Source organism: Panthera onca, chromosome A2 (assembly GCF_046562875.1).
Source record: "Panthera onca isolate mPanOnc1 chromosome A2, mPanOnc1 haplotype 2, whole genome shotgun sequence".
NCBI classification, from domain to species: domain Eukaryota; kingdom Metazoa; phylum Chordata; class Mammalia; order Carnivora; family Felidae; genus Panthera; species Panthera onca.
Window position 1 is genome coordinate 6,256,697 of NC_138340.1, and position 25,954 is coordinate 6,282,650.

General features: G+C 59.8%; 2 protein-coding genes across 3 annotated transcripts in view; one reads left to right on the forward strand and one right to left on the reverse strand.

Moving 5' to 3' along the window:
* The first annotated feature begins 1,869 nt into the window (after positions 1–1,869).
* PEX11G (peroxisomal biogenesis factor 11 gamma) lies at positions 1,870–8,608 on the forward strand. 2 transcript variants are annotated; one of them, XM_060630129.3, is made up of 5 exons: positions 1,870–1,983; positions 3,308–3,496; positions 6,218–6,396; positions 7,282–7,344; positions 7,952–8,608. In XM_060630129.3, exons 1-5 carry the CDS (start codon positions 1,924–1,926, stop codon positions 8,184–8,186), a joined length of 726 nt encoding a protein of 241 aa, XP_060486112.1. In that variant the 5' UTR covers positions 1,870–1,923; the 3' UTR covers positions 8,187–8,608. The 2 variants fall into 2 exon arrangements, with proteins under 2 accessions (XP_060486112.1, XP_060486113.1); XM_060630130.3 differs by having other exon boundaries at positions 1,887–1,983; positions 3,418–3,496.
* A 1,797-nt stretch (positions 8,609–10,405) lies between these two features.
* ARHGEF18 (Rho/Rac guanine nucleotide exchange factor 18) overlaps positions 10,406–25,954 on the reverse strand; it is an 80,614-nt gene continuing 65,065 nt past the window's right edge. Inside the window, exons 16-29 of the mRNA XM_060630110.3 lie at positions 24,048–24,165; positions 22,935–23,183; positions 21,846–21,922; positions 20,556–20,734; positions 19,675–19,766; positions 17,441–17,623; positions 16,090–16,227; positions 15,631–15,752; positions 15,060–15,116; positions 14,919–14,966; positions 14,337–14,807; positions 13,668–14,001; positions 12,690–12,815; positions 10,406–12,608 (exon numbers count right to left, since the gene is read on the reverse strand). Of these exons, the coding sequence (XP_060486093.3) occupies positions 12,460–12,608; positions 12,690–12,815; positions 13,668–14,001; positions 14,337–14,807; positions 14,919–14,966; positions 15,060–15,116; positions 15,631–15,752; positions 16,090–16,227; positions 17,441–17,623; positions 19,675–19,766; positions 20,556–20,734; positions 21,846–21,922; positions 22,935–23,183; positions 24,048–24,165 (2,343 nt within the window). The 3' untranslated portion in view covers positions 10,406–12,459. The remainder of the gene's footprint in view (positions 12,609–12,689; positions 12,816–13,667; positions 14,002–14,336; positions 14,808–14,918; positions 14,967–15,059; positions 15,117–15,630; positions 15,753–16,089; positions 16,228–17,440; positions 17,624–19,674; positions 19,767–20,555; positions 20,735–21,845; positions 21,923–22,934; positions 23,184–24,047; positions 24,166–25,954) is intronic.

Below are 25,954 nucleotides of genomic sequence, written 5' to 3' on the forward strand. Positions count from 1 at the left end.
GAGGGCACACCGATGCAAAGGCCCTGGGGCAGGAGTGCACTGTAACTTCAAGGACCAGGAGGAAGGCAAAACCGCCAAAATGTGGAAATAACCCAAGTGTCTGTCGATGGCTGAACAGATACACAAAATGTGGTCAGTCCATACAGTGGAATAGTACTCAGCCACGGAAGGAATGAGGTATCGATATAAGCTACAATTTGGATGAACCTCGAAAACATTATGCTAAGTGAACGAAGCCAGATATGTGACCAGATATGGTCACAAATCGCATTATTCCCTTTATATGAAATATCCAGAATAGGTAAACCCACAGAGACAAAGCAGAGGGTGGTTGTTAGGGGCCGGGGTAGGGAGGAACAGACGAACTGCTTGCCAGAATTACAGGGTCTCCTCTGGGAGTGATGAAATTATTTTAAAGCTAGAAAGGGGTGGGGCGCCTGGGTGGCTCAGTAGGTTAAGCGGCCGACTTCAGCTCAGGTCACGATCTCACGGTCTGTGAGCTCAAGCCCCGCGTCGGGCTCTGGGCTGACGGCTCAGAGCCTGGAGCCTGCTTCCGATTCTGTGTCTCCCTCTCTCTCTGCCCCTCCCCCGTTCACGCTCTGTCTCTCTCTGTCTCAAAAATAAATAAACGTTAAAAAAAATTGTTTAAAAAAATAATAAAGCTAGAAAGGGGTGATATTTGTACAACATGGGAGTGTCCTAAATGCCACTTAAAATGGTGAATCTTTAAAAAAAATTTTTTTTCATGTTTATTTACTTTGAGAGAAAGAGAGAGGGAGAGAGAGAGAGAAAGAGCTTGAGACAGGTAGGGACAAAGAGAGGAGACAGAGTCCCAAGCAGGCTCCATACTGTCAGCACAGAGCCCAACAAGGGGCTCCATCTCAGGAACTGTGAGATCATGACCTGAGCCGAAATCAAGAGTCAGAGGCTTAACCGACTGAGCCACCCAGGCGCCCCTTAAAATGGTGAATCTGAGATGAATTTTACCTCAATTAAAGCCTGGGTGGCTCAGTCGGTTAAGCCTCCCACTCTTGACTTCGGCTCAGGTCGTGATCTCACCATCAATCGAATCCTGTGTCAGGCTCTGAGCTGGGCATGAAGCCTGCTTGGGACTGTCTCTCTCCCTCTCTCTCTCTCTCTGCCTCTGCCCCTCTTCCCCACTCACTCTCTCGCTCGAAAAACAAACAAAAAAAGGAAATGAATCATGTTCTTTTTGAAAAATGTCATCTTTTTGATGAGATTATACATGCATGTCGCACAAAATTCAAAAGCTACACAATTACAGATGTCTGTTAACTAAACTCACTGTAATCATTTCACTGTATCCGTGGCTCAGGCCTTTAGGCCCTACACCTGAAACTCCTACAGTGCCGTCGACCAAACTGGGGGGCGGAAGGAAAGCTACAAACTGGTACAATGTGAATAATTTAATACCTTCTTCCCGGTCACGCAGTTAATTACGCCCCTTGGAGCAACTCCAGTCACCAGACTATCGCCTTGTCTAGAACGGTTGCAGTTTCCTTGACTTTCTAGCAATGCCTTCTCTGATATTACACCAGCTGCACACGGTCGCTATAGACCAGCAGACAACAGGCGAAAGGGTGAAGCACAGAAATTATAAAGAAAAACCCCTTCTTGAACCAGGGCAACTTGGACATTATTTTTGTGGGCAGCTGGTTAGCTCGGAAAAGACCAGCCGTCGCGGGGCAGAAGGCAGCGGGTTCCGAGCCATCGGGGGACACTCGCGGCGGTCACTCAGCTGCCAACTCCGACCCTCCCTGATGCAGACAAAGGGCCGGACCGGGGACAAAGGATCGCGGTCGCGCCTGCGCACAGCGTCCTCCCGGGGGCGTGGCCTCGCGCCTCGCCCCCGCCCCCTGGCGCTGCGCGCTCACGTCACGGTGGCGTCACGGCGGAGTTGCCATGGCGGCGCTGAGCGGCTTGGCGTCGGCGCTGGAGTCTTACAGGGGCCGCGACCGCCTGGTGAGGCTGGGGCGGAGCGCGCTCGGAGGTCTCTGGCCAGGGCCAGGGCTCAGAGACGGGAAACTGAGGCCGGAGAGGGGCGGGGTCGCTCAGGATCCTCCGTCGCAGAGGCCCTCCCCGGGCTGGGCTCCGACCCTGTCCCCTAGCGGCGATCGTTAGGTTGTTCCTGCTAACCCGTCATGACTGGATTATTTTCAGTACCAACCAAATCCGCACATTTGGACGTTTGGGGTCCGACCAGACCACTGAAGATGGTCACTGGGTTGTCCCAGTCATAGGATTTAGGATTTAGGACCAGATCCCCTATAACTGGGCATTGAGGTTGTTCCAGCCATTTCAACCTGGCTGGACATTTACAAGGCAACCAAGTCCACGTTTGAACATTTAGGGTCTGACTAGGCTGCTGCAGTTGGTCCCTGGGTTGTCCCTAACGATCTTCTACGGGGATTTAGGATTTTTGTAGGGCTTTCCCTGTGTTTGGATGTTTAGGTTCCTACCACATACCCTCTGGTTGGGCATTTAGGGTCCATCCAGGCCCTTGAGGGCAGAGTCTCTGCGTGTTCCTATAGAAGCTTCCTTCTTTTATAGGTAGGAATTTAGGTTGTACCAGGAAATGTACCAGTGGTTGGGCAGTTGGGTTCCAACCAAATCCCTTATGATCGGGCATTCAGGTTTTAATCAATTCCCAAGCTGGACGTTTTACACTGCAGAGTTTTGCTGTTAAAAGGGACTGAAAAGAAATCAGTAACAATAATATATAAAACAGGAAAAAGCAATTTCTGAAAACCAGATGAAACACAGGTAGAAGGTATAAAGCCGACCCAGTTCTCAATGGCCCCAGTCAGCCACTGAGTTCCTTTGATCACTGAAGTAATTCAAGCATATGACCCTTTTGCTCACTGGGCTGAGGCCGGATCACTTCTCCCCTCCCCACTTCTCCCCTCCCCACTTCTCCCCTCCCCAGCCTGGCTACAGACTTTGGTCCAGCTGGGTAGATGCAGATATACACGTCCGCCTCGTCCTCCAGCTTGCTGGGAAATGGTTTCATTTTCTTGTTCCCATCACATCTGTCTCCAAAGGGAGGGTGACACGAGCCAGCACTCCCTTCGAGTGTCCACAGTGACTTTTGGACAAGGATGCCATGTTTCTCCATTTGGCCCACGTGCAAGATGGGCCAGCACATGTTCAGCTCTTATTGGAAGTGTGTTGATCTAGTCTACCGACCCTCCCCACCCAACTTGGTCCCGTGGGATCCACGGCCACGGGGGCTGATCCAGCCTAGTCCGGGAACGCGGCCGTGCTGACTGCTTCTGGTGTCCTGCAGATCCGAACGCTGGGGTACTGTTGCCAACTGGTTGGTGGGGTCCTGGTGGAGCAGTGTCCAGCCAGGTCAGAAGTGGGGACGCGCCTGCTGACACTGTCCTCCCAACTCAGCCACTGTAGGACTGTCCTGCGACTCTTTGACGACATGGCCATGTTTATCTACACGAAGCAGTACGGCCTGGGGGCAGAGGTAAAGGGGCCGTAGAGAGGGAGGCACAGACTCTGGGCAAAAACTGGTGTTTTCTGGATTTGTCTGAAGGCTGTTGTGTGGGCAGTTTATTGTTTTGTTTTTTAAAGTTTATTTATTTTGAGAGAGAGAGGGAGAGTGGGCAGGGGAGGGGCAGAGAGAGAGGGAGAGAGAGAACCCCAAGCAGGCTCCACACTGTCAGCACAGAGCCCGATGGTGGACTTGAACTCATGAACCTCGAGATCATGACCTGAGCTGAAACCAAGGATCAGATGCTCAACCGACTGAGCCACCCAGGAGCCCCGGCAGTTTAATGTTTTTTTTAAAAAAACTTTTGCTTTCTGTTTTGAGATAATCATATGTTCTCATTTTAATTTAAATTAAAAAATAAGTGGGGCGCCTGGGTGGCTCAGTCGGTTAAGCGTCCGACTCTTGATTTTGGCTCAGGTCATGAGCTCATGGTTCGTGGGATCGAGCCCTGCGTCGGGCTCTGTGCTCTCTCTCAAAATAAATAAATAAATCTAAAAAAAACAGCTTCTACATTCATACATTCCAAAAGGCTATATAGGCTGTATGTAGACTAAAAAGTCTCCCTCCTTCCTGATCCCCCTTCCCCAGTTTTCCTCCTCAGAGGCAGCTGTTGTCGGCTTTCTGTGATTGCTTCATGAGATCTGTACACGCACAGGCAAATACGCATTGTTTATATAATGAGCTGTGTGCCATTTTCACCGTCCCGCCACTTGCTTTTTTCGCTTAAACAGCACAACTTGGAGGGCACTCCACATAGGTCCAAACAGAGCTCCCTCCTTCGTTGTGGCCACCTAGCACTTGCTATGCAGCTGGCTGGTCCCCTGTTGAGGGACATGGAGGTTTGGCTGTTATAAGGGGACTGCAGCGTTCTGCAGGAAGGCGCGTCATCTAGAGCAGTGTTCCCTTGCCTGGGGCCATCTTGTCCCCCCAGGGGACATTTCCCCAGGGGATGGGCTCAGAAGCTGCCTGGGGCCAGCCTGGCCAAGTCATGCCCCTCCCTGGGTGTCCTGCCCAACCCCTCTCCTGTCCCCTCTCTGAGCCACTCCATGTTCGCTCCCATCCTCGCTCCACCCCAGTGCCCCATGGCCCAGTCACCCCAACTTCAGGTGCTTTCCTGGACCGTCCCCCTGTTTTGACGCCCATGTCCTATCTTCTTCTTTGATTAGGGCATGCTTCCCATGTGCCCCCTGAGAACCCCTCCCCCCACATCTCTGCGTCCCTAGACCAGAGGCCCTGTGCACCTTGTCTCTCCCTTGGCCAGAACAGGAACTCCTTTGTTAGGTCCAGTGTTTCTGTGTCTGTGCCCCCTGCCCAGTGAGCATCTCCTCCCCGGTGTAGGGCCTTGACCTTGCTGCTTCTCTGGAGACACTGTGGAATGAGCACACTGGGGAGGGGCGAGGAGGGGCGGGGAGGGCTCTGTTCTCATGGAGGAGTGGAATGTGCCAGCACACCAGAAGGTCCCAGGCAGGATAGGGGAGCTGGAGTGGGGTTCAAACCCAGAGGGAGGCAGGGTCACAGCTGGCTAGTGGGAAGGAAGGGGGCATTGGTGGGGCTCAAGAGGGGGATCCTGGGAATATGGAGAGGAGGGAGGGGGTATGGCGGGCAGCTTGGAGGCCCCCAGGGGCCCGGATCCTGGGGGGTGGGGCCCAGGCTCCTGCAGCCTCAACTGGATACAGGCGGTGGCTCCGAACTCAGGCTTGAAGGGCGTGAGTTCTGCTGTTTGAAGGCCTGAGGCCTGTCCTTGTATGAGAAGGGGCACACGGCAGCTCACCCCAGGCACCCCCAGTTTGCCTGTTTGTGGGGATGTGCCCCCTCTCTGGTCTGGGGAGGCGACCCGAGCCTTGGAGCCTCGTGCCCACTTACTGTCAGCACTGAGTGCGGAAGCCTGGTGGTACCATAGCACCCTGCCTGTGGGGTCACGGTTCCCTCATGGGAGTCATCTGCGAACTTGAAAGACATTTCTGGGGGCGCCTGTGTGGGTGAGGCTGTTGATCGTCCGACTTTGGCTCAGGCCATGATCCCCCTGGATTTGAGCCCCGAGTAGGGCTTTCTGCTGTCAGCTCGGAGCCCGCTTCGGATCCCCTGTCGCCCTCTCTGTGTCCCTCCCTGGCACACGTTCTCTCTCAAAAATAAATATATATGTATATAAAAAACATTCCTGGTGCCAGTGCCCACCCCAGACCTAGTGAGGCAGAAACCCTGGGGATAGGGTTTTTTTTTTAATTTATTGTTTATTTATTATTGTTTTATTTATTGTTTAATGTTTTACTTATTTTTGAGAGACAAAGAGAGACCAAGCATGAGCAGGGGAAGGCCAGAGAGACAGGGAGACACAGAATCCGAAGCAGGCTGTGCTGACAGCTCAGAGCCCAGTGTGGGGCTCAAACTCACGAACCGTGAGATCACGACCTGAGCTGAAGTCAGAAGCTTAACTGACCGAGCCACGCAGGCACCCCTAGAGGTGGGGGTTTTGAAGCTCCCCGGGGACTCCCGACACCTTCTGTTCCACTGGGCGATGACCACACTGTTGGGAAGCAGAAATCAGGCCTCTCTCCTGCAGTGGCCCAGCCATGGGCCAGCCTGCTGGGCCGGGACATTGCCCTGTGACTGCCACCTGGCCTGGTCTGGGTCCCTAAAGTGGACCTGGGTAGGTCTGACTCCAGGCCCATCCCCCGCTCTCTCCTGGTCCTGCAGGAGGAAGACCTCTTTGTCCGCTGCGTATCCGTCCTGGGCAACCTGGCGGATCAGCTCTACTACCCCTGTGAGCACATCGCCTGGGCTGCCGATGCCAAGATCCTCCGTGTGGACTCTGCCCGGTGGTGGACACTGAGCACGGCCTTCTGGGGCCTCTCCCTGCTGCTGGGCATCGCCAGGTAAGTGGTGTTAGCACGCGCCGGCAGGCTGTATGGGTGCCCCGAGACCCAGGCCGATGGGCAGACAGGCTGGAGGTGCGAGCGTCTTGGCCTCTTCCCACAGTCCTCCTCTTGTTGCCCCCTCCCTGGATCCATCCAACGGCCGCCCTAACAGATGCCCACAAAGCCGGTGGCTTCAAACATCACACGCTGACCGTCTCGCCGTGCTGGAGGGCGGACGTCCAGTAGGGACTCCCCAGGCTAGAAATCCGGGCTAGAAATCGGGAGGCTGCAGGGGACAATTTGTTCCTGCCTTTTCCGGCTTCTAGAGGCCACTGCCCTGCTCGGCTCGTGGCCCCTCCTTCCATCTCAGAGCCTGTCCCTCCAGCCTGTGTCCCTTGTCACATCTTCTCTAACTCCAACCCCATGCGTCCTTCTTCTGGGTGTCATCCCAGGGCCACCTCGGTCACCTCCCATTTCAAGACCCTTGGTCACATCTGCAGAGTTTTTGAGCATGTAAGGGAGCACACTCACAGGTCCTAGGGACTAGGATGTGGACATCTTTGGCACGTGCGTGATTGTTCCCGCCGGAGCCAGGAAGAATAAGTCCAGGCCTGGACCCGGTCTCTCCGTGTGCGTGGTCATCGGCGCACATCCCCGGACAAAACAGCCAGGGGTTTCCTGTCTGGCGGTGTGCTTCTGAAACCCGTATCGTTTCTAGAACTGTGAAAGAATGGTTTCCTCCCAAACATTTTCCTCTCTACAGAGAGTCTGCTGAGTGGGTTTGTTCAGAGTCCTCTGCCCAGAAAACACAGGCAGAGCGTCCCCGCCCCCCGCCCCGTACTGGCGTTTCCCGGCAGATGGGAATGCCCCTCTGGCGGCACATCCCCCCCTCTGTTGATGCAGGTCATTGTGGATGGTCCTGAAACTGAGACAGAGGCTGAGGGACCCCACGGTGGCCTTTACCAGGTATGACATCCAGGGACATCCGGGGTTTGGTCGGGAGAAGGCTGACTTCGTCCTGCACGCTGGGGACCCGGGTGGGAGCCAGGAAGCTGCTTCCAGTTGCCACCAGTTATGAGCCTCGTCCTCTGCAGGCCTGGGCTGGGGCGGCCGCGTGTGCTAGATCATGGGGCCTACGGCAGCTCCAGGGACTGGCACAGGTGGGGAAACTGAGGCCTGCTTGAGGCCCTGTAGACAGGAAGTGGCTGAGCCTTCATGGCGGCGCCCCCAGCAGGGAGACTGATCTGGGACAGTCGTTTCTTGAGGACTGTGCTCACCGTCCATGTTTCATCCGGGCTGGGAGGGAATGTGGGGCAAAGCCGCACCCCGGCAGGCCCAGAAGCTGGGCCCCCACCAGTCCCCCCACCCGTCTCCAGTGGCCAGATGACCGAGGTGTGGATTTGAGACTTTTCCTGCCAGTCTGTGCCCTTTTCGTGCCATGAGCTCCCTGTCGGGGGGTGTGACAGGGACCCAGTCCCACATTTCCCTCCCTGTGCTGTCACCTCTTCCGGCCTGTTTGGGGGAGTGAAGGCACTCGTGGGTCGTCCCCAGCACCTTCTCTCTGCTCCCACAGCCGGCTGCCACGGAGCAAGAGGAGGGCCTTGGAGGCCCAGGTTCAGTCGGAGGTGCTGACTCTCCTGAGCAACCTGGCCGATCTGGCCAACGCCGTGCATTGGCTGCCTCCGGGCGTCCTGTGGGCCGGCCGCTTCCCCCCGTGGCTGGTGGGCCTCCTGGGCACCGTCTCCTCCCTCCTCAGTGTGTACCAGGCCGTCCGGGCCGGTGACTGGACCGAGGCGACCGCCCCCTGACGTGGCCCGGGAGGTGTGGATGCAGCCGGAACCCCACCGGAGGGCCCCCTCCCACAAGGCAGAAATCACCGGGGCTGGGGCTGGGTCTTTAATTGAGCGAGTCAATGCCAGGTGTAGGGAGGTACGGCCCAGAGAACGCTCGAGCAGCCTTGGGGACAAGGCCAGGGTGGGGCAGGATGTAGGCAGGGGTGAGGTCCCCTGAGTGCTGAGGGCTAGGGCCTTCCGGGCTCAGTGGGGGAGGCTGCTCTCAGGTCCAGAGTAGGGGTCTCCAGGCCTCACGTGCAGAGGAACCTCAGCAGACCCTCGCGCGGCCTGTGTCCTGTGTTCTAATCAAGGCGAGCAGGAGAGCCCGGGCGGCGTGTGCCAGGCGGGCCTTCGGACAACGGAAACGAGGATCAATTAAAGGGTGTGCTGGTGCCAGGCCCACGTGTGAGCTCATTCCTGTCTTGCTGGCTCCTGCCCCTCCCGCCCGCAGGCCCCCTGGCTCACACCAGGCCCCTGGGCCTTATTTTCCGGGGTGTGTAAGTGCTGCATGGATGTGGTGGGTGCCTGGAAACCACACCTCCCCAGCCTGCCTCCTGGAACGTGCTTGGCTCAGTGGGTCCTCTCTGACTCTGTGAGCACAGCCCACCCGGCCCGGAGCAGCCCTTGGCCGAGGCGGGCGGCTCTCCCGCCCCCACGCCTGGGTCTTGTCCTCCTGGGTATCGCTGGGGTGCTTGTGGCGGCTGAAGCATTTCACGCTCCGACACGGCCAGGACCCAGGGCCGGTCTGAGCGTGTCGTGGGCGCCAAGCTGGGGCTGGGCCACGCAGGCTCCTGTCTCCCTCCTCGTGGGGATCAGGGTGCAGTGGGATGCATTTACTGTTCAGGCTGACATTTGAGAGCCACCGCCCCCCTGTGGCCTCAGGCAGGCACCTGCAGGTGGTGGCCAGCCCACACCTGCCCCTCCCCGTGACAGGAGTCCTGGTGGGAAGGCAGAGGGGATCATGCTGTCCCTCTGGAAAGATCTAACAAAAATGGCAGTTTGCGGCCCCTGGGGCTTCATGGGACACCCACCGCATCTTGTTTCCCAAGGAAGGGACGTGGTGGGAAGAGCTGGGGTGGAGGCCACTTTGGGTGGACACGGGGCACAGGAGAGACCCCCCTTGGAGCACCCTGCCCCACCTGTCTGTCCCTGGGGTTCACAGGTGGGGGGTGGGCCAGGCTCTGGGCCCTTAGCAGAGGCCCCCTTCCCAGCACTCGGGGCCACCAGGGAGATTGGGGGGGGGCGGTCACAGCAGCACCCACTCACCTGCCTGGAGACTCAGTTAATACTCACAAGGCACCCAGGGCAGGGTGTCTGTGGGCAAACCACGTGAGCACCTGGATGCTAACGTGTCAGGTCACGGGTGCCCCAACAGGCTGGTGTCCCTGTGGGCCTGGGCTGTGTGGGAACACTGCTGGGTGGTCAAGGAGAAACCCCACCTGCAGTGTGGCCACACCCCCTGCTCGGCCTCTTCAGGTCTTTGTTCCCAGGAGCTGGGCCTCAACGGGCTCTCTCGGGACCCAGGGAGTACACATGGCAGCAAACTGGGGAGCAGGGAGGTTGGTGGGCCTGGAGGATGGCCCAGAGGCCAGCCATGGCTCCTCGTCAAGAAGGCTGACGCCCCAAGACCACGGGGACGGGCCTGAACGGAAGGGGGCCGCGCTGGAGCGGGGAGGACTGGCGGTGCTCCCACACCTCAGTCCCCTGCGGAGGGCTGCTTCTCCCCGGGCCACGGGCGCCCTGGCCTCGCCACCGCCCCCAGTGTGATCATCATCTGGACCATCCTCAGAGGGGACCAGGGCGGGCCTGTGGGCTGGGCTCCTCTGTGCGGGGCCACATTGCTTGCCCAGGAGGAGCCTCAGCATCCCTGAAGCCACCTCCCCAGCTGCGGGGCAGGGGAGTGTCCTGCACTCTTCCACGGGCCTGACCCCTGCACGCAGCAGGTGGGAACATCAGCTCGGGGGGCTCCTACGGCATCCCGGCCACGCAGGCCCTGTGGAGGGGTCTGCGGGGCCCTGAGCGTGGCGTCCAGGCCTCCCCCAGGTCCTACTGCAGCAAGGGGTGTGGCGGGGGGGGGGGCCCGCCTGGGGAGGGGAGCCACGGGAGTCTCCCCGTAATCCACCATCACAGCACCGGCGTTGGGCAGACGATCCTCAAACAAAACCCCAAACCCTCAATACGAACACTCCGTCCGCTCACCTCCGAAGCTTTTATTGCTGGAATCAGGTCTTCAGTTCTAAGACGGTTCCGAAAGATCCCGCGGTGAGGAAACACAATCATCGTAAAAGCAATTGTCGGGTGGACTAAGATTATGGTCACGATTAACAAAGACGCGCACAGATTCCACAGAAATAGTATCTGTTCAGCCACCGACCACACAAGGAGAACTGGGCTCTACCCAGGGGTGACCTCCTGCTGGCCAGACATGTAGTGGCACTGCCCCGCTGCGTGGCACGACCGAGAAATGCTCTCGGCCCCGTGGCGGGGAGCCCCGACTCCTGCCACGTGGCTGAGCAGAAACTCCTCACCGCGAGGGGCGCCTGGCGGTCACATCGCCCAGCACAAGGGCCCAGGAATGTTCTCTTTACGACAGGACAGGGACCTAAAGTCAACTTTTCTAAAGTGCTCCGATACGTCTCGGTACGACACGAACACTGATTAGAGACGTGGCACAGGTCAGCTCCGCTGTGTCACAGGACCGAGGGAGACCGCTTTTCCTTGCTCCTCGAGGAGGAGGACACGGTCAAGAGCAGGGGAGAGGAGGGAGCAGGCGGGGCTTCTCGGAGAGGCCCGGGAACGTCACACCATTTCCTGTGCTTGGGAGAGGTTCACAACCGCTGCTTTCGGTTCCTCCGTCAGGAATGCCTGTGTCGCTCCACCCTGCAGCGCCCCCGCTCCTTGGTCAGCGAGGGACCCAAGTCCTCCCGCCAATGCCTTGGAAGGGACTGGGCTCTGGGCTCGGTGGCGGAGCCAGGGGTGCAAAGGCTGCGGGATCCCCACTCACCCACCCGGCACCCAGAGTTCCTCCAGAGCTGAAGTGTGGCTCTGACCCATTTGCCACCCCTGACCGTTCCTGGACATCTAACACCCCACCCACCCCCCCTGCCGTCCACAACTGTGCGGCTGGACGGTGGCGGGGGGGGGGGGAGCTGCCCTCCAGGGAAAGTGGACAGTAAGCTAGCATGGCTCACTGGGCATGAGGCACCCACGGCCATCTGGCCACCTAAGGTCTCCTGGCCACACGTGACCCCTCTAGCATCTCACCCTTGTCTGCCAGGGCAGGGCAGCCCCACCACTCCATTCCCTAAACCAGCACCTGCCCCTCAGTGAGGGACACCTGTCCCGGGGGCTTCCTCCCTGTGGCCCCAGGAACACCAGCCCATCTCATGGGGGCTGGGGACCCTCTGCTAGGAGCGGGACCCTCAGGAGTGCACTAGTCCTGCCTAAAGCTCTCGATTTGCCTTCTCCGGACAGGCTGAATGCTCAGAGAACAGCTGGTGCCCTTGAACCCCACAGAATCATGCCAACTGGGTGAGGTTCCTCTGGGAAGCACAAAGTTGAACAACAGCAGGTTTTAAAAACCTCTGTCAAATTAAAATGAGTTATGGCCCACCCCTTCCAGAACCTATAGAACCTGTCTACGGTGCCACTGGCCATCCCCTTCATACGCCCTGCCCTGTGGCCCTCTGTCCCCAGGCGGGCTGTGTGCCACCCCTGGTCTGAGCTCACGCCCTCGGCCTTGAGGTTCACCGTGAACACATGTAGGTTTCTGCTTTGGAAGCTGTTCTGCTGACACCACCCACCCCTCCTGGTGCCCTAATGACACGTTCCAGCGTCTCCTGGGGGCTGCGGAGCCTGGCCAAGGGCCAGCACCTCCTCCTTAGACTGGGGTCTGGCCTGTCACCAGGCTTCTTGCGTTGGGCAGTCCCTGGGAACGATGGCGTGGAGTTGCTCTCTCCCTATTCACATGGGGTGCTACAACTGAACACAGCTCCTTAGGTCAGCTCTGGCTCACCCTTCGATTACAAACTTTCCTTTCTGTATCAAAAAAAGAAGTTTAGAAAGTTACCCAGGCACCATTGCTAATCCTACAGAAAGAGCCTCGAGACGACAGGCCCGCCCCGGCCCAGACCCCAGCCCCAGCCATGCGGTCGCTGGTGTTGGTCTGCTAGGGAAGGGGGGAGGGACAACTGGGCTGCTCCCCAGAGAGCAGGACAGGGAAGGGTCTGCACCTGGAGCCACAGCCCCTCTAGAAGAAGATGACGTCTTCCTTGCCGGCTTCTTCCTTGTCCAATGGCGTGGTGGGCAGTGGCAAGAAGGATGGGGGCGGGGGCACGGGCACGCCCCCGGGCTTAGAGCCCTCAGGGGGCACGTCGGCTGGGGCTGAGCCGCAGGGGTCTGGAAGAGAGGGGGGGTGGCGGGTGTCAGCAGCTGCCGGCCATCACGGCGGCCCCGCTGTCCCGGGGGGGCCGGGCTCACCTGGGAGAGGCGTGGAGCCGTGGCTGCCTGGCAGGACGGGGCTCAGCGACCGGCGGTTCCGAGAGGCGCCCTCGTCCTTGCCCATGAGCTTGCCGAGAAGCAGCTGCTGCTTCAGGTCGAAGGAGGCTGAGGGCAGAAGGGCACGGCCCGGGGTGTCTGGCCTCGCTCCAGGCACACAAGCAGCCCCCCTCCAACCCCTCCTTGGCTCTTCCCCCAGACGGCCGAGGGAGGACGCCGGCACCCATGCCCAAGGACGGCCCCAGGGACAGCGAGGCCTGACCACAGTGCACCGCTGGAGAGAGACCCCGTGACCCCCGAGCCCCAGCCGTCCTGGGACACAGGCCCTGCTCCTCAGGGAACACCCCAGGGCTGGCTCACCTCAGCCAGAGCCTGCATGCTGACAGCACCCAAGGGAGCCCCCCCGGGCTTTCCCTACCGGGGACCATTTGCTGCAGAGTGCTCTGTGTGAGGACCTCAGTGTCCCCTCTGTGGACCAAGGACCCCGTAGAGATGTGGGTGCTAGTGTCGGCACTGGCTGGGGGCTCGGTGGGAGTGTTAGCACTGCTTGCCTCGACGTCCCTCAGTGACCCAGGCTCTCTGACCTCTCCTCCTTGGTCACCCCTTTGCAGGGCCCCTCTTTCTGAACTGCCAAGAGGTTCCCTCATCCCCAGTCCCAGTGTGAGGGCCGGGGTAGGAAAAGGACATGGGGTTTGATGTTTTAATTTTGCTTCTTGGGCCGGAAGACCACATGGGGACAGGTCGTCTCTGTAGCCTGGTGTCACCAGCTGTGCCTTCTAGTTTCCTCCTGGTGCCCCTTCCAGGGAACAGCCCTGGGGTCCCATTTTGGTTTGCTCCCAAGAAGCCGCTTTAGTCTCAACAAATGGTGGTGAGCGGACCGGGTGGGCACCTGAGATCACCCATCACCTAGAGCCCACCAGGACTCCGCAGCCTCAGCTCCGCCCCCCACTCCGGGCTCACCTGAGCTGTCCCAGCGCTGGGAGCCCCTGCTCTTGCTGCCCTTGTCCTTGCCGCCCTTGGTGGAGGCGGCCAGCTTGGTGGGGATTTGCTGCTGCACCGCCGCCTGCCTCTGGATCTGGTTGGTGGCGCTGAGCAGCTGGATGGGCACGTCGCTCTTGGCCGGCCGACCCTCTGCCGGGGTGCTGTCTCGGCGAGCCACCTCGGGGCGCTCTGGGAACTCGGGGCCCGAGCTGGACAGCAGCAGGCTCGCCCGGGGTCCTGGCGCTTTGGCGAGGCCGGTGGGCCCTTCCAGCCCTTCCCCGTTGAAGCTGGGAGCGTGGCTTGGGGCCTGGGCCTGAAAGAGGGACAGACGCCACATCCCAGAGCTGTCCCTCCTGCTGGAGATCACGTCCCACCCCCCAATCCCCCTGTCCCCAGATCTGCAGTGTCCAGGGCCGGCCTCGCCCACTTGCCCCACCCAACCTCCTCTGGGTCCCGGGGTCACCTAAGCGCGCGGCTGGGAGGTTCTGTTTGAGGGCGGGGCCGGCGCCGGCCCCCGGGGGTCGCCACTTACTGCTGCAGGCGCACGCACCCAGGGTTACACTTAGTCGCGCCCGCGCGCAGACACGCGCCGGGGTTCACGCGCCCGGCGCGCCGCCCCGCCCCGCCCCGCCCCGCCCCGCCCCTTACCTCGGCCTGCGCGTCGGGCGGCAGCGCCCCGGGCGCCGTGTTCTGCTTCTTGAGGCGCCGCTGCTGCTCCAGCTGCTCGCGCTCCCGCTCCACGGCGCGCTGCGCCTCCCGCAGCCGCTCCAGGTCGTGCTGGTAGGCGCGCCGCTGCCGCTCTAGCTGCTCGCGCTCCTGGCCCAGCCGCTCCTGCAGCTGCAGCGACTCTTCCTCGCGCTGCCGCAGCCGCGCCGAAGCCACGTCGAGCTCCTGCCGCTGGCGCTCCCGCTCGCGCTCCCAGCGCTGCTGCTCCAGCCGCAGCCGGCCCTGCTGCTTCTGCACGCCCGCCAGCTCCTCCCGCTGCTTCTCGAAGTTGCGCTGGCGCTCCTGCTCCAGCAGCAGGTTCCCGCGCGTGGACTGCAGCCGCAGCTGCTTCTCGCGCTCCTGGAGGGCGGCCCTCTGCATCTCCACGTAGCTGTCCTGCTGGGCGATGACGGCCTGCGGGGGGCGAGGCGGGGCGTGGGGGGAGGCCCCGATGTTAGGAGGCGGCTGGCCCTTCCCCAGACCCTAGCCTCCCGCAGGAAAAGGGCCCGGGCACAGCCCCTGTACCTGGAGGCTTAGCAGCAGCTGGGACAGCGTCTGGATCCGCTGCACGAGCTGTAGAGAAGGAGAGAGACGCCGGCTCCCTGCACGGAGCGGCGCGGGGCGTGCATGCCGACCCCCGGGGAGACAGACGAGCCCCGAGCCTACCTCCAGCTCCAGGACGGCAGGCAGACGGGGGCCAGACTCCGCACCTGGCACTGTGACCTGTGGAGGCAACAGAGTCAGACTTGAAGAGCTAAGGACCTGCTGATTAGTGACCAACAGGCCCTTCCCCTCCCAGCCACGCCTGGTCCTGTGACTCGCGTTGAGTCTTGGCGTCTGGAAAACGACTGCACAGGGCAGCCTGCCTGGAGGCGGGAAGGCGGCTGTCGTGGGCTCACCCTGCGGAGGCTGGGGGCACACAGCGGGCAGTAGAGGGAGCCTCAGCCGCAGCCCTGCTCGGGCCCCAGTGCGCCCCAGCCTCCGGGCCCCAGGACACTTGTACAGACCCAACGCTGGCGGGCCCCGCAGGGTCTCTCCTCTGCTGATGCGGCTACAGCTACTGCCCTGGGCCTGTCCCCTCTCTCATCCCATTCCTGGCCACCGTGGGCCACTCCCAGGGACAGCGTGTTGCCGCTAGATGGAAAAACCAGACCACGCAAGCACAGGCTGTTCACACTTGGCAACGGTAACGAAAAGGGCTTGGGCGGCCCTGGACCTGGCTATGGGAGCGACATACCCCAGGTGGTGGCTCCTCAGAGGCCCCCGGGGTGTCGCCGGGCCTGGAGTCTGGGCTGCTCACTGGGCCTTGCCAGTCTCGGGGGCCAGGGTCGTTGCTGCAGACCTTCTTAAAACTGCCGTCTGAAAACCCCAATCCAGGTGCGTGAGGGGGCTGGACGTCCCCCAGGAGTCCGGACGGGGCACCACAACCCCGGAACCCAGGTAGGAAATTGCGGCCAGGCCGCTACCCTTGGGCTTGTGCCAAAATGGCAGCATCGGAGACACACGCCAGCAGGAAAGGGAGAGGCTGGTCTGTGTGCCGCTGTCGGAGCATGACCGACAACACCCTGAAGGTTCCAGAACCTCACCACAGAGGGTTTATAATCGTTGAGGGGAAGCAGCAGCAGAGACACCCAGCAATAAATGCCTCGGCTTTGCAAAGGGAACGTTCCAAGCTGTCCCAAGAAGCCCCACTCACTCTTGCCAGGGCTGCTCACGGTGTCGCCGCCCCCGAAGGTGTCTGCCCTGCGGGGCAGGCCCGCGGAGCCTCCCCCGTCTTCTGCCTGACCGTTGGCGCTGGCCAGCTGCCTGCAGAGCAGGTTCTGGATGTCCTCAACTGTGGAAGGAGATGGGAGGAAGCGAGTCGCCCTGTGGAACCACGGGGCACGGGGATCGGGGCCTAGAAGCTTGCAGGGCCTGGGTCACGGTCTTCTAATTCCCGTCGCGGGACTTCAGCCCCCCGCTCTATGCATTCCCCTAACTTCAGGTACCGCAGCCAGGACAGGCCAATGCATGTCGACAGGTCAGGCTGGACCTCGGGGCAGCCTGGGGGAGGGGCCGGGGAAGAACTCGGGTGTGCGCTTGTGTGTGAGGGGTACACACAGAAGGTCGGAGGCCACGGGCGGGGGGCCTCTGGGGCAGGTCTGGTCACACAAAGTGCTTTAGGACAAACAAGCTTTGGCCAGTGAGGCGGTGGGGAGAACATTCCAGGCCCAGGCACAGGATAGGAGAGGGTCCTCAGGGGGCCAAGAACAATGGCCCCTGAAGAAATGTGAGGAAGCAGAAGGTCGGTGTGGCCGGAGGACACAAGGCGGAGCAGAAGTGGAGTCCACAAGGGACCCCTCTGGTCTCCGTTCCCTTCACTCTGAAGGAAAGGTCTGGAGGGCAGCTGTCTCTCTCGTTTGTCGCCGAGAGAGCAGTTGCCAGCTGTCTGTCTGGACCCAGTGAGCACTGGCTGGCTGGCCTGACCCAGGCTGGGCCTCGTGCGGAGCTGGCCTAGCAGCTGTGTGGGGGCCACCGGGGGCTCCAGCAAGGACCCTGACGGCTCCACGAGGCGGGCCTGGCAGCAGAGTGCTCACGGAGGGCAGGAGACTGGCCAGCGCCCCCCTGTGGTCGCTGTGTTCAGAAGCCTCCTCCCCCCAGAGGTGGGGTTCCAGGCCCAGGGGCAGGAGCCCTCTGAAATGACCCACCAAATGTGGATATGTGCGTGATCTCTGGGGAGATCACTGGTGCCCCACTTCTCAGAGAGGAGGGCCTCTTGAGGGTGGGGAACCCATCTCAGTCGACTTCAGATCCCAGGGGCCTGGCATGGTGCCTCGTGTAGCAGGTGCTCGGGGAAAGGTGCTGAGTCTGCCGGGTGTCAGCGCTGCTCCTGGGAGAACGCCCGCCCCAGCCAGACAGAAGTGCGTCCCAGCCAGGGTGGCGAGTTGGCCACACTGGGTCAAGTGCCGTCCTGGGGTCCCCCCGAGAACCATCCCCCACCCCGGGTGGAACTGTGGCGGCAGCAGCAGCCGGGTGCCCAGTGAGGGCCCCCAGGCTCGGCTCCTTACTCTCACTCATGGCCGACTTGAGAATCAGCTCCCCCTGCACGGTCTCGGAGGGGTCCCCTCCTCGGAAGAGGAGCCGTGGCGGAGCGACGTCTTCCAGCCCGCTCGTCTCGGCCATCTCCAGGTAGATCTGCTGCTTCTCGCTGAGGCTCTGCGCAATCTGCTGGTCTTTCAGGTTCAGTCGCTCTGCAAAGGGATGGGGGGTGGGGGCGGGGGGGGGGGCAGCGGTTGGCCTTCCAGGATCGTTTCTCCCAGGAGTGGGCTCTGGGAGGCCCCTGCAGGGGGGGGGGAGGGGGCTGGACTCTGGGGACCCCGGCTGACCTGCGGCCCACCCTTCCAACAGCCCACGGGGAAGGTGAGGGCACGGGCCTGCCTTCTGATTGTTTGCCCCAGCTATGAAAAGCTAAACACCATGAGGTACACGCGAGGACTTTCACGGGCCGATTTATTAGTTTGGGCCAAAGTGAGAATCTTCAAAGACTTAGTTTTCCTATCCTGAGCGTGTTCTGTCGGGCATTTAGGACAAACTCCTTGCAGGTCTCTGGGTTTTATGCCTTTTTTGTAGTTGCGGCCACAGCAAAGCTCTCACTGGTGACTGCTAGAATACACGTGTCACGTTCAGCTGCATCTCACAGCCTCCCATAGTTTTCTAGTTGATTCTATTAGATTTTCTAGGCAAATAATCATGTCACACGTGAAACACAATTCTGTCCCTTCCCTTCCAGTCGTGATCTGACTTCTGCTCCTCCCCTTACCACCTAGGCTGGAGCTTGCAGGATAAAGGTAATAATGGTGACAGGGGCTGGCCCAGCCTTGCTTCTGATTTTGAGGAGTGTCCCTGAGGTCCCAGTGTTAAAGATGAGATCAGCTTTTGATCCAAGATGGGAACGAATATCTCCATAAAGAAAGCACCTATTTCTAACGCAATCTTGTCACGAATGTGTAAGGAATAGATATCGTTGTAGGACTGTGGCATCCACAGAGGTGTGTCCACGGAGATGTGCCTAGTACGGGGTGTGTGTTACATAACCATCCCGCAGAAATAAAGAGTCTGAATGAATACGGCATTAGCATTGTGCTCCCGGGGTCAGTGGGATTCTCCACCCCTTTCTTCTGGACATTTCTATTAATCAGTGCCCTCGAACGTATGCCTCTCCCTACAAAAAGAAATAAAATATAAACTGCCTAATTTTACGTGCTTACTGTCTAAATGCTACCTAATTTAAAAATAAGTGACTCAGTGAGAGGAAGGAGAGAAGCCGATTGAGACCACAAAGCACTGGGAACCGTTGTTGGCAGTGACCTCACTTCAGTCCCACAGGAGTCTGTTAAAGCCGGGAGAAGAATGGATAAGCACATAGGTGCATCTGTACAACCCAACAGTATTCAGCCTTAGGAAGGAAGGGAACACACACCCTACAACACGGCTGAACCCTGAAGCATCGTGGTCCGTGGAATCAGCCAGACACAAGAGGGGAGAGATCGCAGGACTCTCTATACACAAGATCCCCACGACAGGCCAATTCATAGAAACAGAAAGCAGAGCAGAGGTTACCAGGGGCAAAGGGAAGAAGGAGCAGGGAGTGACAGCTAATGGGCACGGGGTTTTTTGTGGAGAGCTGAAAATGGTCTGAAATTGTGGTGACAGTTGCACAATCTTGTGATATACACCCGAAGCCACTGCATGGTATGCTTTAAGTGGGTGAACTGTGTAGTGTGTGAATTATGTCTCAGTGAAGTAGCTGGGAAAAAAATTAAAACAGGGCAGGGGGAGCCGAGGTCCCCAACCACAAAGCCAGGGCTGGTCTCGGTCTGCCAGGCTCCAGAAGGAGGCTGTGGGGTCCCGTGCTATTCCAAGTCCCCTTGGGGCTTTTGTGTATGTGACCTGGGACACCCACAGCGAGCTCCTTCCTGGACAGGGACGGAGGGAGAGGGCAGTGTGTGTGGCGAAGCGCGCGTGTCTCGAGGTGGCTCAGGGGCCCCGAGCGCCACCCTCTCCCTTTCTCATACCCCCTCCTGCCGATCGCCAGCTCGTGACAAATCCTCACTGCAAAGGCCCCACAGAGCTGTAGGACACGAGACAGCCCACGGGAGTCACTCCGTGGCCAATCCCAGTGGGAAGGAACAGAGATGCCGCTCATGGCCCCTGGCCCACTGCCTCAAGACGGTGCTGTGGAGCCTTCTGACCACACGAGGGACACATGGTGGGAGTCAGAGGTCCAGACTGACTCCCTTACCTTGGAAGTCCCTCAGCCTCAGGGCGCGGGCCTCGACCACCTTCCTCTCCTCCTCGGCCTCGCTGAAGGGCCCCTCCTCCTCGTCCGGACAGCTGCGGGGAGAATGGGCAGATGGGCGAGAATGCCTCACGGGCAGGCTGGCCTCAGTGACGGGCCCTGAGAGCTCTGTCTGCAGAACCGGCTGCCGAGAACGTCTCGTTCTGTGGGTGACTTAGCTTGCTAACGGTGTGGGAGAAAAATGAGGGAGGAGAGAACGGCAGCCACCGGCATTCATCCTGTCTCTCAGGGTCCACACGTAACCAGCCACGGGTTTACGTGCCCGGTCACGACGCGGGAGAGGAGGAGACTGAGGACAGCTCACTTGCGGGGGACCTGCAGAACCGGCATTGGGTATGGAGGGAGCTCTGGGCAGGCTAAGGGTCCGGGAAGCTGCCAGGTGCAAAGAGAGGGAGCCGCAGGCTGGCTGGGTCCTGAGGGGTCCCCTGGCCTGAGGAAGAAGGACGGGACGCCACAACCTGCTCCAACAGGCCCGGCCCCCTGTCGGGTGTCATTCGTCGCATCCCACCAACACCCAAAGTTAGAACCACCTGGGCCCGCACCCCCCGGCCAGCAACGTCGCGGCCCCTTTGGCAACTGACAGGTTGGGCTGTTGTCGGAAGGTGCCAGAATGGTGCCACGTGTCCCTTTTAGACGAGGGGGATGGACAAAGCACCGAGGCGGAATGAGGGAGAGGAAAGGCAGAGGGGTCTCCGGCCGACCTGTGACCTCTAGTGCTCTCTCAGGCCCTTCAAGGCCACAGCTGACTGGGTGGCTGTCAAAGCCCAAGGCTACACGGCTGGGGGCTCGGGTCGGGAGGGCGCGCACACACGGGCACTTCTCACTTCTCAACGGCCCTTCTGATGTGAGCCATCCAGGTGTTCCTCTCCTCTTTGGAGCTGGTGTAGATCTCGTACATCTCCGGGCCTCGCAGGGAGACGCTGATCAGGAACATGGCTTTCTCCTCGTTGGCCACTTCCCTCACAATGAGCTTTTGTAATGAGATGACCGGGCGCTTGGAGTCCTGTGTGGGTGCAATGCGGTGCCTCGTGAGGGGGTAGCTTCACCCTGCCGTATCTGAATGGCTGTCGCGCGCCTGTCTGAGGGGGAGGGGACGGGGGGCGGCAGGTGCCCCATCTATTTTCAAACAATGGAAAGCAGAGATATTTTGCCACGTGGGGAAAAAAGACACGACTGCAACGATCTCCTCGTATGCTCTGTTTATCGTGCTTAAACACGTGTTTTATAACCAGTGATGCATGCCACTGGACAAAACTCAAGAGATACAAGGGTAGGTAGTGTATGATCACAAATGAATCTTCCTCCTGACTCTGTGCCCCAAACCGCCACAGCCAGGCAGTATTCCTCTCTGTGATCCTACGAGAGACGACGCTCTGACACAGCCCGGTAAAATGCACGCTAACTGGCGGTGATGGGCTGAACTGTGCCCCCCAAATCCTGATGTTAAAGCCCTAACCCTCCTGGCGCCTCAGAATGTGATTCTGTAGAGGTGGGGCCTTTACAGAGGTGCTTAAGGTAAGATGAAGTCATTAAGGGAGGGGGTCCCATCCAGTAGGACTGGGCTCCTACTAAGGAGAGGGGACGGTGCACACAGTCACACAGAGGGGACGCCATATGAAGATACGGGGAGAGGATGGCAAGCCAATGAGAGAGGCCCCAGGAGAAACCAGCCCTATGCAGGCCAGGCTTGGCTCCCGTGACAAGGGTATCCCGGGATCAGAGCACCATGGGGCCAAGATGCTCACAGCTCCCAGGGAGCAGCTGCCTGAGCTGGGGTCTTTGGTAGGGAAGGAAGGAGGGGATCTCCTGGCAAGGATGCGGGAGCCCCCGAACCCCCAAGCCCCTGAGAGAGGAAGAGTCACGGAGACAAGGAGGCTAAGACCAGACAGGATGTCAGCCCAAGGCCCTGAGGCCTCCTCAGGCAATCAGACAGGACCCTGGGTCTCGGAAAATTCTACTCCTGCCCTGTTGGAACCTCCTGGCCCCTGGGAGGACGTGGGACAGCGGGTGAACTTTTGGATGTGTCTTCCTGGCCGCCCTCCGACTCAGCTTCACAGCCACCCCCTAACGTCCCAGAGGGCAGGACCCAACATCTGACGAGATGGGATACGTACCACGGAGGCAAAGACGTATTTTTGATCCTTTTCTTGTAGCAGCAAAAGCACATCAGTCAGAAGGACAACGAGAACATCTAATGAGAAAGCACAGAAGGAAATGTCTCACAGGGTCGCAGGGCCACATGGGTCCTGCCAGGCAGACCCATGCGTCCAGGGAAGGCTCTAGCCCCAGGGCAGGGGGGCTGGTCGCTCAGCCTGGTGCCATGATGCTTCTGCAGGAGCCTGAGGGTTTCCGTCCACCTCACGGCTCTCCATCACCTCCTGGGTTCCAACATTTGGCACAGATCAGTGGCTGGAGTCTCCTCCTGCAGGTTGCTGAACCTGCCATTCGGTCCCTGTTGTGATGGCACCTGCAGGCCTGGCCTCTGAGATTCTCTGGCTGATTCCTCAAACATGAATTGTGTCTCCACCCCCACCCCCCCCCCCGGCTCCCAGGTCAGCGGGGACTTGAGCCAGGGACGTCGTGGCCTGCCCTCAGGCCCCTTGTCCCTGCGGGGACATCTGACAGCAGAGCCCTGGCACGTCCTGCACGGCGTGTCCAGCCGGAGCCCGTGTGTCTCAGAAAGCAGGAGCAGTACCCTCTCCAGACACCCAGACCAGACGCCTCTCCCCAAGAGTCCTCTCGCCTGAGGCCTGCGGGCTCCTCCTCGTAAGCATTTACTGCACTTCTCGCTACTTTTGGCTTCCTTCCTTCTTTCCCCCTTTCTGCCCACTGGCTGGAGCCCCCGAGGGCACAGCCCTCCCACCACCCACCTGGGTGTCGTGCACCCAGGAGGCGCTAAATTGCCTGCCGGATGCTCGCCCGTGCGAGCTACGAACAAGCACATCTGATCCCTGGCCACCTCAAGCACTCCCCACCAACGATCTTGAAAGATGCTGGCGTCAACAGACAGGTTAGGAGGTTTCCAGAAGCTCGTGGTTTGGCCCGGGGAAACGCGGGCCGGAGGCCAGCGTGCTCTCTGGTCTGGAAGTGCACTGTGGGTTTTAGAGGCGGGGCCCACAGTAGCCCCCGGGCAGTGAGCGGGAGGCTCGGGGACGCGGGGGCCCTTCCGCGGCTGCCCCCCGGAGGCGGGGGCCCAGCCTTACCTTTCAGGCGCCCCGACGTGGTCTTCCAGCACAGCGTGCCCTCCAGATGCAGCTGCCGCTGTAACATGTCCTCCTTGCGGAAGGTCAGGCCGTTCTTGAGCTTGCTGGAGGACTTCAGGTCCACCCTCCCCGCGATCTCCCGGAGGCGCTGGCCTCTCTCGAACTCGCTGACCTTGGCGTCCACTTGCGAGATGATGTCTCTGATGAGCTTCAGGGCCTGGCTCAGGTCTCTGTGGTCCTCGCTGCCGGCTGCCACACACCGCAGGGTTAGCGCCTTCCTGTGTCCCCGTTCACAAACACGACAGAGGCGGACGTGCTATGGGCTCTACGAGGTGCGCTCCCTGAAGCCACTGCTCAGAGGACCCTCAAGAATCACCTCCCAACCAGCGCCTGAATGTAAATGCTTCTCCAGACAAAGGCGGCGGCATCTGGTTCCCGCTGAGACACAGCCTCCGCTGAACGTGGAAGCCGACGCGTGACTGAGAGACAGAAGCGGCCCTGCCTAGCCCTGCTGCCTGCCCCTCCTCGGTGAATGCCCCCCGCCCCCCCCCCGCCCGGCCCCAACCCCGTGCCCACCAGCTCTGCCCAGAAGACTCCCTCCACCTCCCGCCATCACCCAGAGCTGGCCCCTGTAGCTCCAAGAATCTGCTCGTTCTTGCAGGGCCCGAGTCTCCTGGGGGTGGGGCTCGTGTGGTCAGGCCCTGGCCTCTGAGAACCCCGGGCTGGCCCGTGGGCCCTTTCTCCTCCGCCCGCCCAGGTCCCAGGCACGTGACACGAAGGCCATCTCTGTGCCTGTCGGGACCAACATTCATCCGCTCCCTGGATGACGACCCAGGGCCTTCTGTGGCCCAGCCTGTGCCAGGGGCTGCGGGGTGACAGCGGGCAAGTAAGACCGGCACCCCATCTTTCTTGAGTCGGAAACCCCACAACCCAGCACGGCGGATTCGGCATGGTGGCAGCTCGGCTAATGACTGCTGAGCCGCGATGGCTCCAGAGAACCAGGGAGGGAGCACAGAGGGGGCGCTTCTCCAACCCACTGCTAAAACGGGGCAGGAAGACCGAGATCGCCCCTCCAAGCGGCAGTGGGCGAGGCCGCGAGGAGAGCTACTGTACCTTCTGTGTTCTGAATAATGCGCTCCACCAGCACCGGGTACTTGGTTATGCGCTGCGTGACGAGGAGGATACATTCCTGCACACCAAGCCGCCGCACGATGGAAAAGTTGCCGATTTTCTAGGCAATGGGAAACAAAATGCCCCGCTGGCACCCTGGCTCCTGCCAAATCAGCTGGGGGCACCTTCCTTTTTCAGGTCGCCAAGGCCTTTTCTCTCTGTTGCTTCACTGAGTACTTGAAAGGGGGGCTCATCTGCTGTGCGCAGAAAGGCCGCCGAAGCAAAGGCAGTGTCCCCTCTTGTAAAGGAGGGCCTCTGTAAAACCCAGGAAGAAGAAACCAGAACCAGGGTGCCTGGGTGGCTCCGTGCGTTGAGCATCCAACTCTTGATTTTGCCTCAGGTCATAATCTCAAGGTTCCTGAGTTCGAGCCCTGCGTTGAGCTCTGAAAGCACAGAGCCTGCTTGGGACTCTTTCTCTCCTTCTCTCTCTCTCTGTCCCTCAAAATAAATAAATAAACTTAAAAAAAAAAAAAAAAAAAAGGGGCACTTGGGTGGCTCCGTCGGTTAAAGCATCTGACTTCGGCTCAGGTCATGATCTCGTGGTTCGGGAGTCTGAGCCCCGCCTCGGGTTCTCTGCTGTCAGCACAGAGCCTGGAGCCTGCTTCGGATCCGCTGTCCCCTTCTCTCTCCCTGCCTCTCCCCCCCACCCCCGGCTTGTGCTCTCTCTCTCAAAAATACAGCGGGCGGTAGGGAATCACCCAGAGAGCTGTATATCACACACGCCCACATACACATGCGTGCATATACACACAAGGACCCCGACTGACGGCTGCCAGAACCATCTGGAACTACCCTGAGCCTGTGCCTCTGAGGCAGCCGCCTGCTGGCACCCGACGCACACCTCTGGCTAAGAACCCAAGAAGCAGTCACCGGAAGCCAGCTCCTGGCAGGGCGGAGCACGGTTGCTGGTGCCCTCCAGAGCATACCACACATTCTGCTTCTCTGCTCCCTCGACACTCAAGCACTCCAGGAATGCAGCCATTGTGGAGCCACTTTTGAGGAGGACCAGAGGAGGACTCTGGGGTTTGTGAAGTTCCAGGGACAACCTCAAACGGACCCTCTCTGCCTTTCCCGTCTACATCCACTGCAACTGCAATGGGGCGGTATTTAAAAACCTGTCATTCTTTTTTTTCTAAGTTTATTTATTTTGAGAGAGAGAGAGCATGCGAAGGAGGGGCAGAGAGACAGGGAGAGACAATGAGAGGGAGAGAAAATCCTAAGTAGGCTCCACACTGCCAGCTTAGAGACTGACTCGGGGCTCAAACTCATGAGTCGTGAGCTTGTGACGCGAGCAGAACTCAAGAAACGGATGCTTAACGACTGAGCCACCCAGGTGCCCCCAAAACCTGTCATTCTTAACTCTAGACCATTAGTTATTGGCTATCACTTCCAACTAAAGTCCTCGGGGACCAAGCTACAGAAGGCATGCTGACAGCCAAGTGACCTTAACCCAGGTGCACTTGCAAGGATGCGGGAGACAGGGGCTTGCCCCTCCCCGGGGACTCAGGTTGGATGTTGCATTTTTGGTTCTGGGCTGTGAGCACCTGCACGTGACTAGGCAGAAGGCAGGTGTGGGTCATTTCCCAGGCCTCAAGGGACAAATGGGGACCAGAGAGGGAAGGAGGCGAGGTGGGGGGGCAAAGGTGTGGAGTAAGTTATGAAGGCCGAATGGGTGGCTCCAGAGGGGTGGTTCCCAGGACGAGGGAATGACACTTGTGTCCCCTCAGCAGTCTGAGGAGTGGTGGTCAGCAGGTTCCACGCCGTGGCCTGCTGGTGTGGCCAGGAACAAAGCCCTGGGTGTGCTTTGCTTTGTTTTACATCTCGCAATTCTCCAGATTTCACTGACGTGC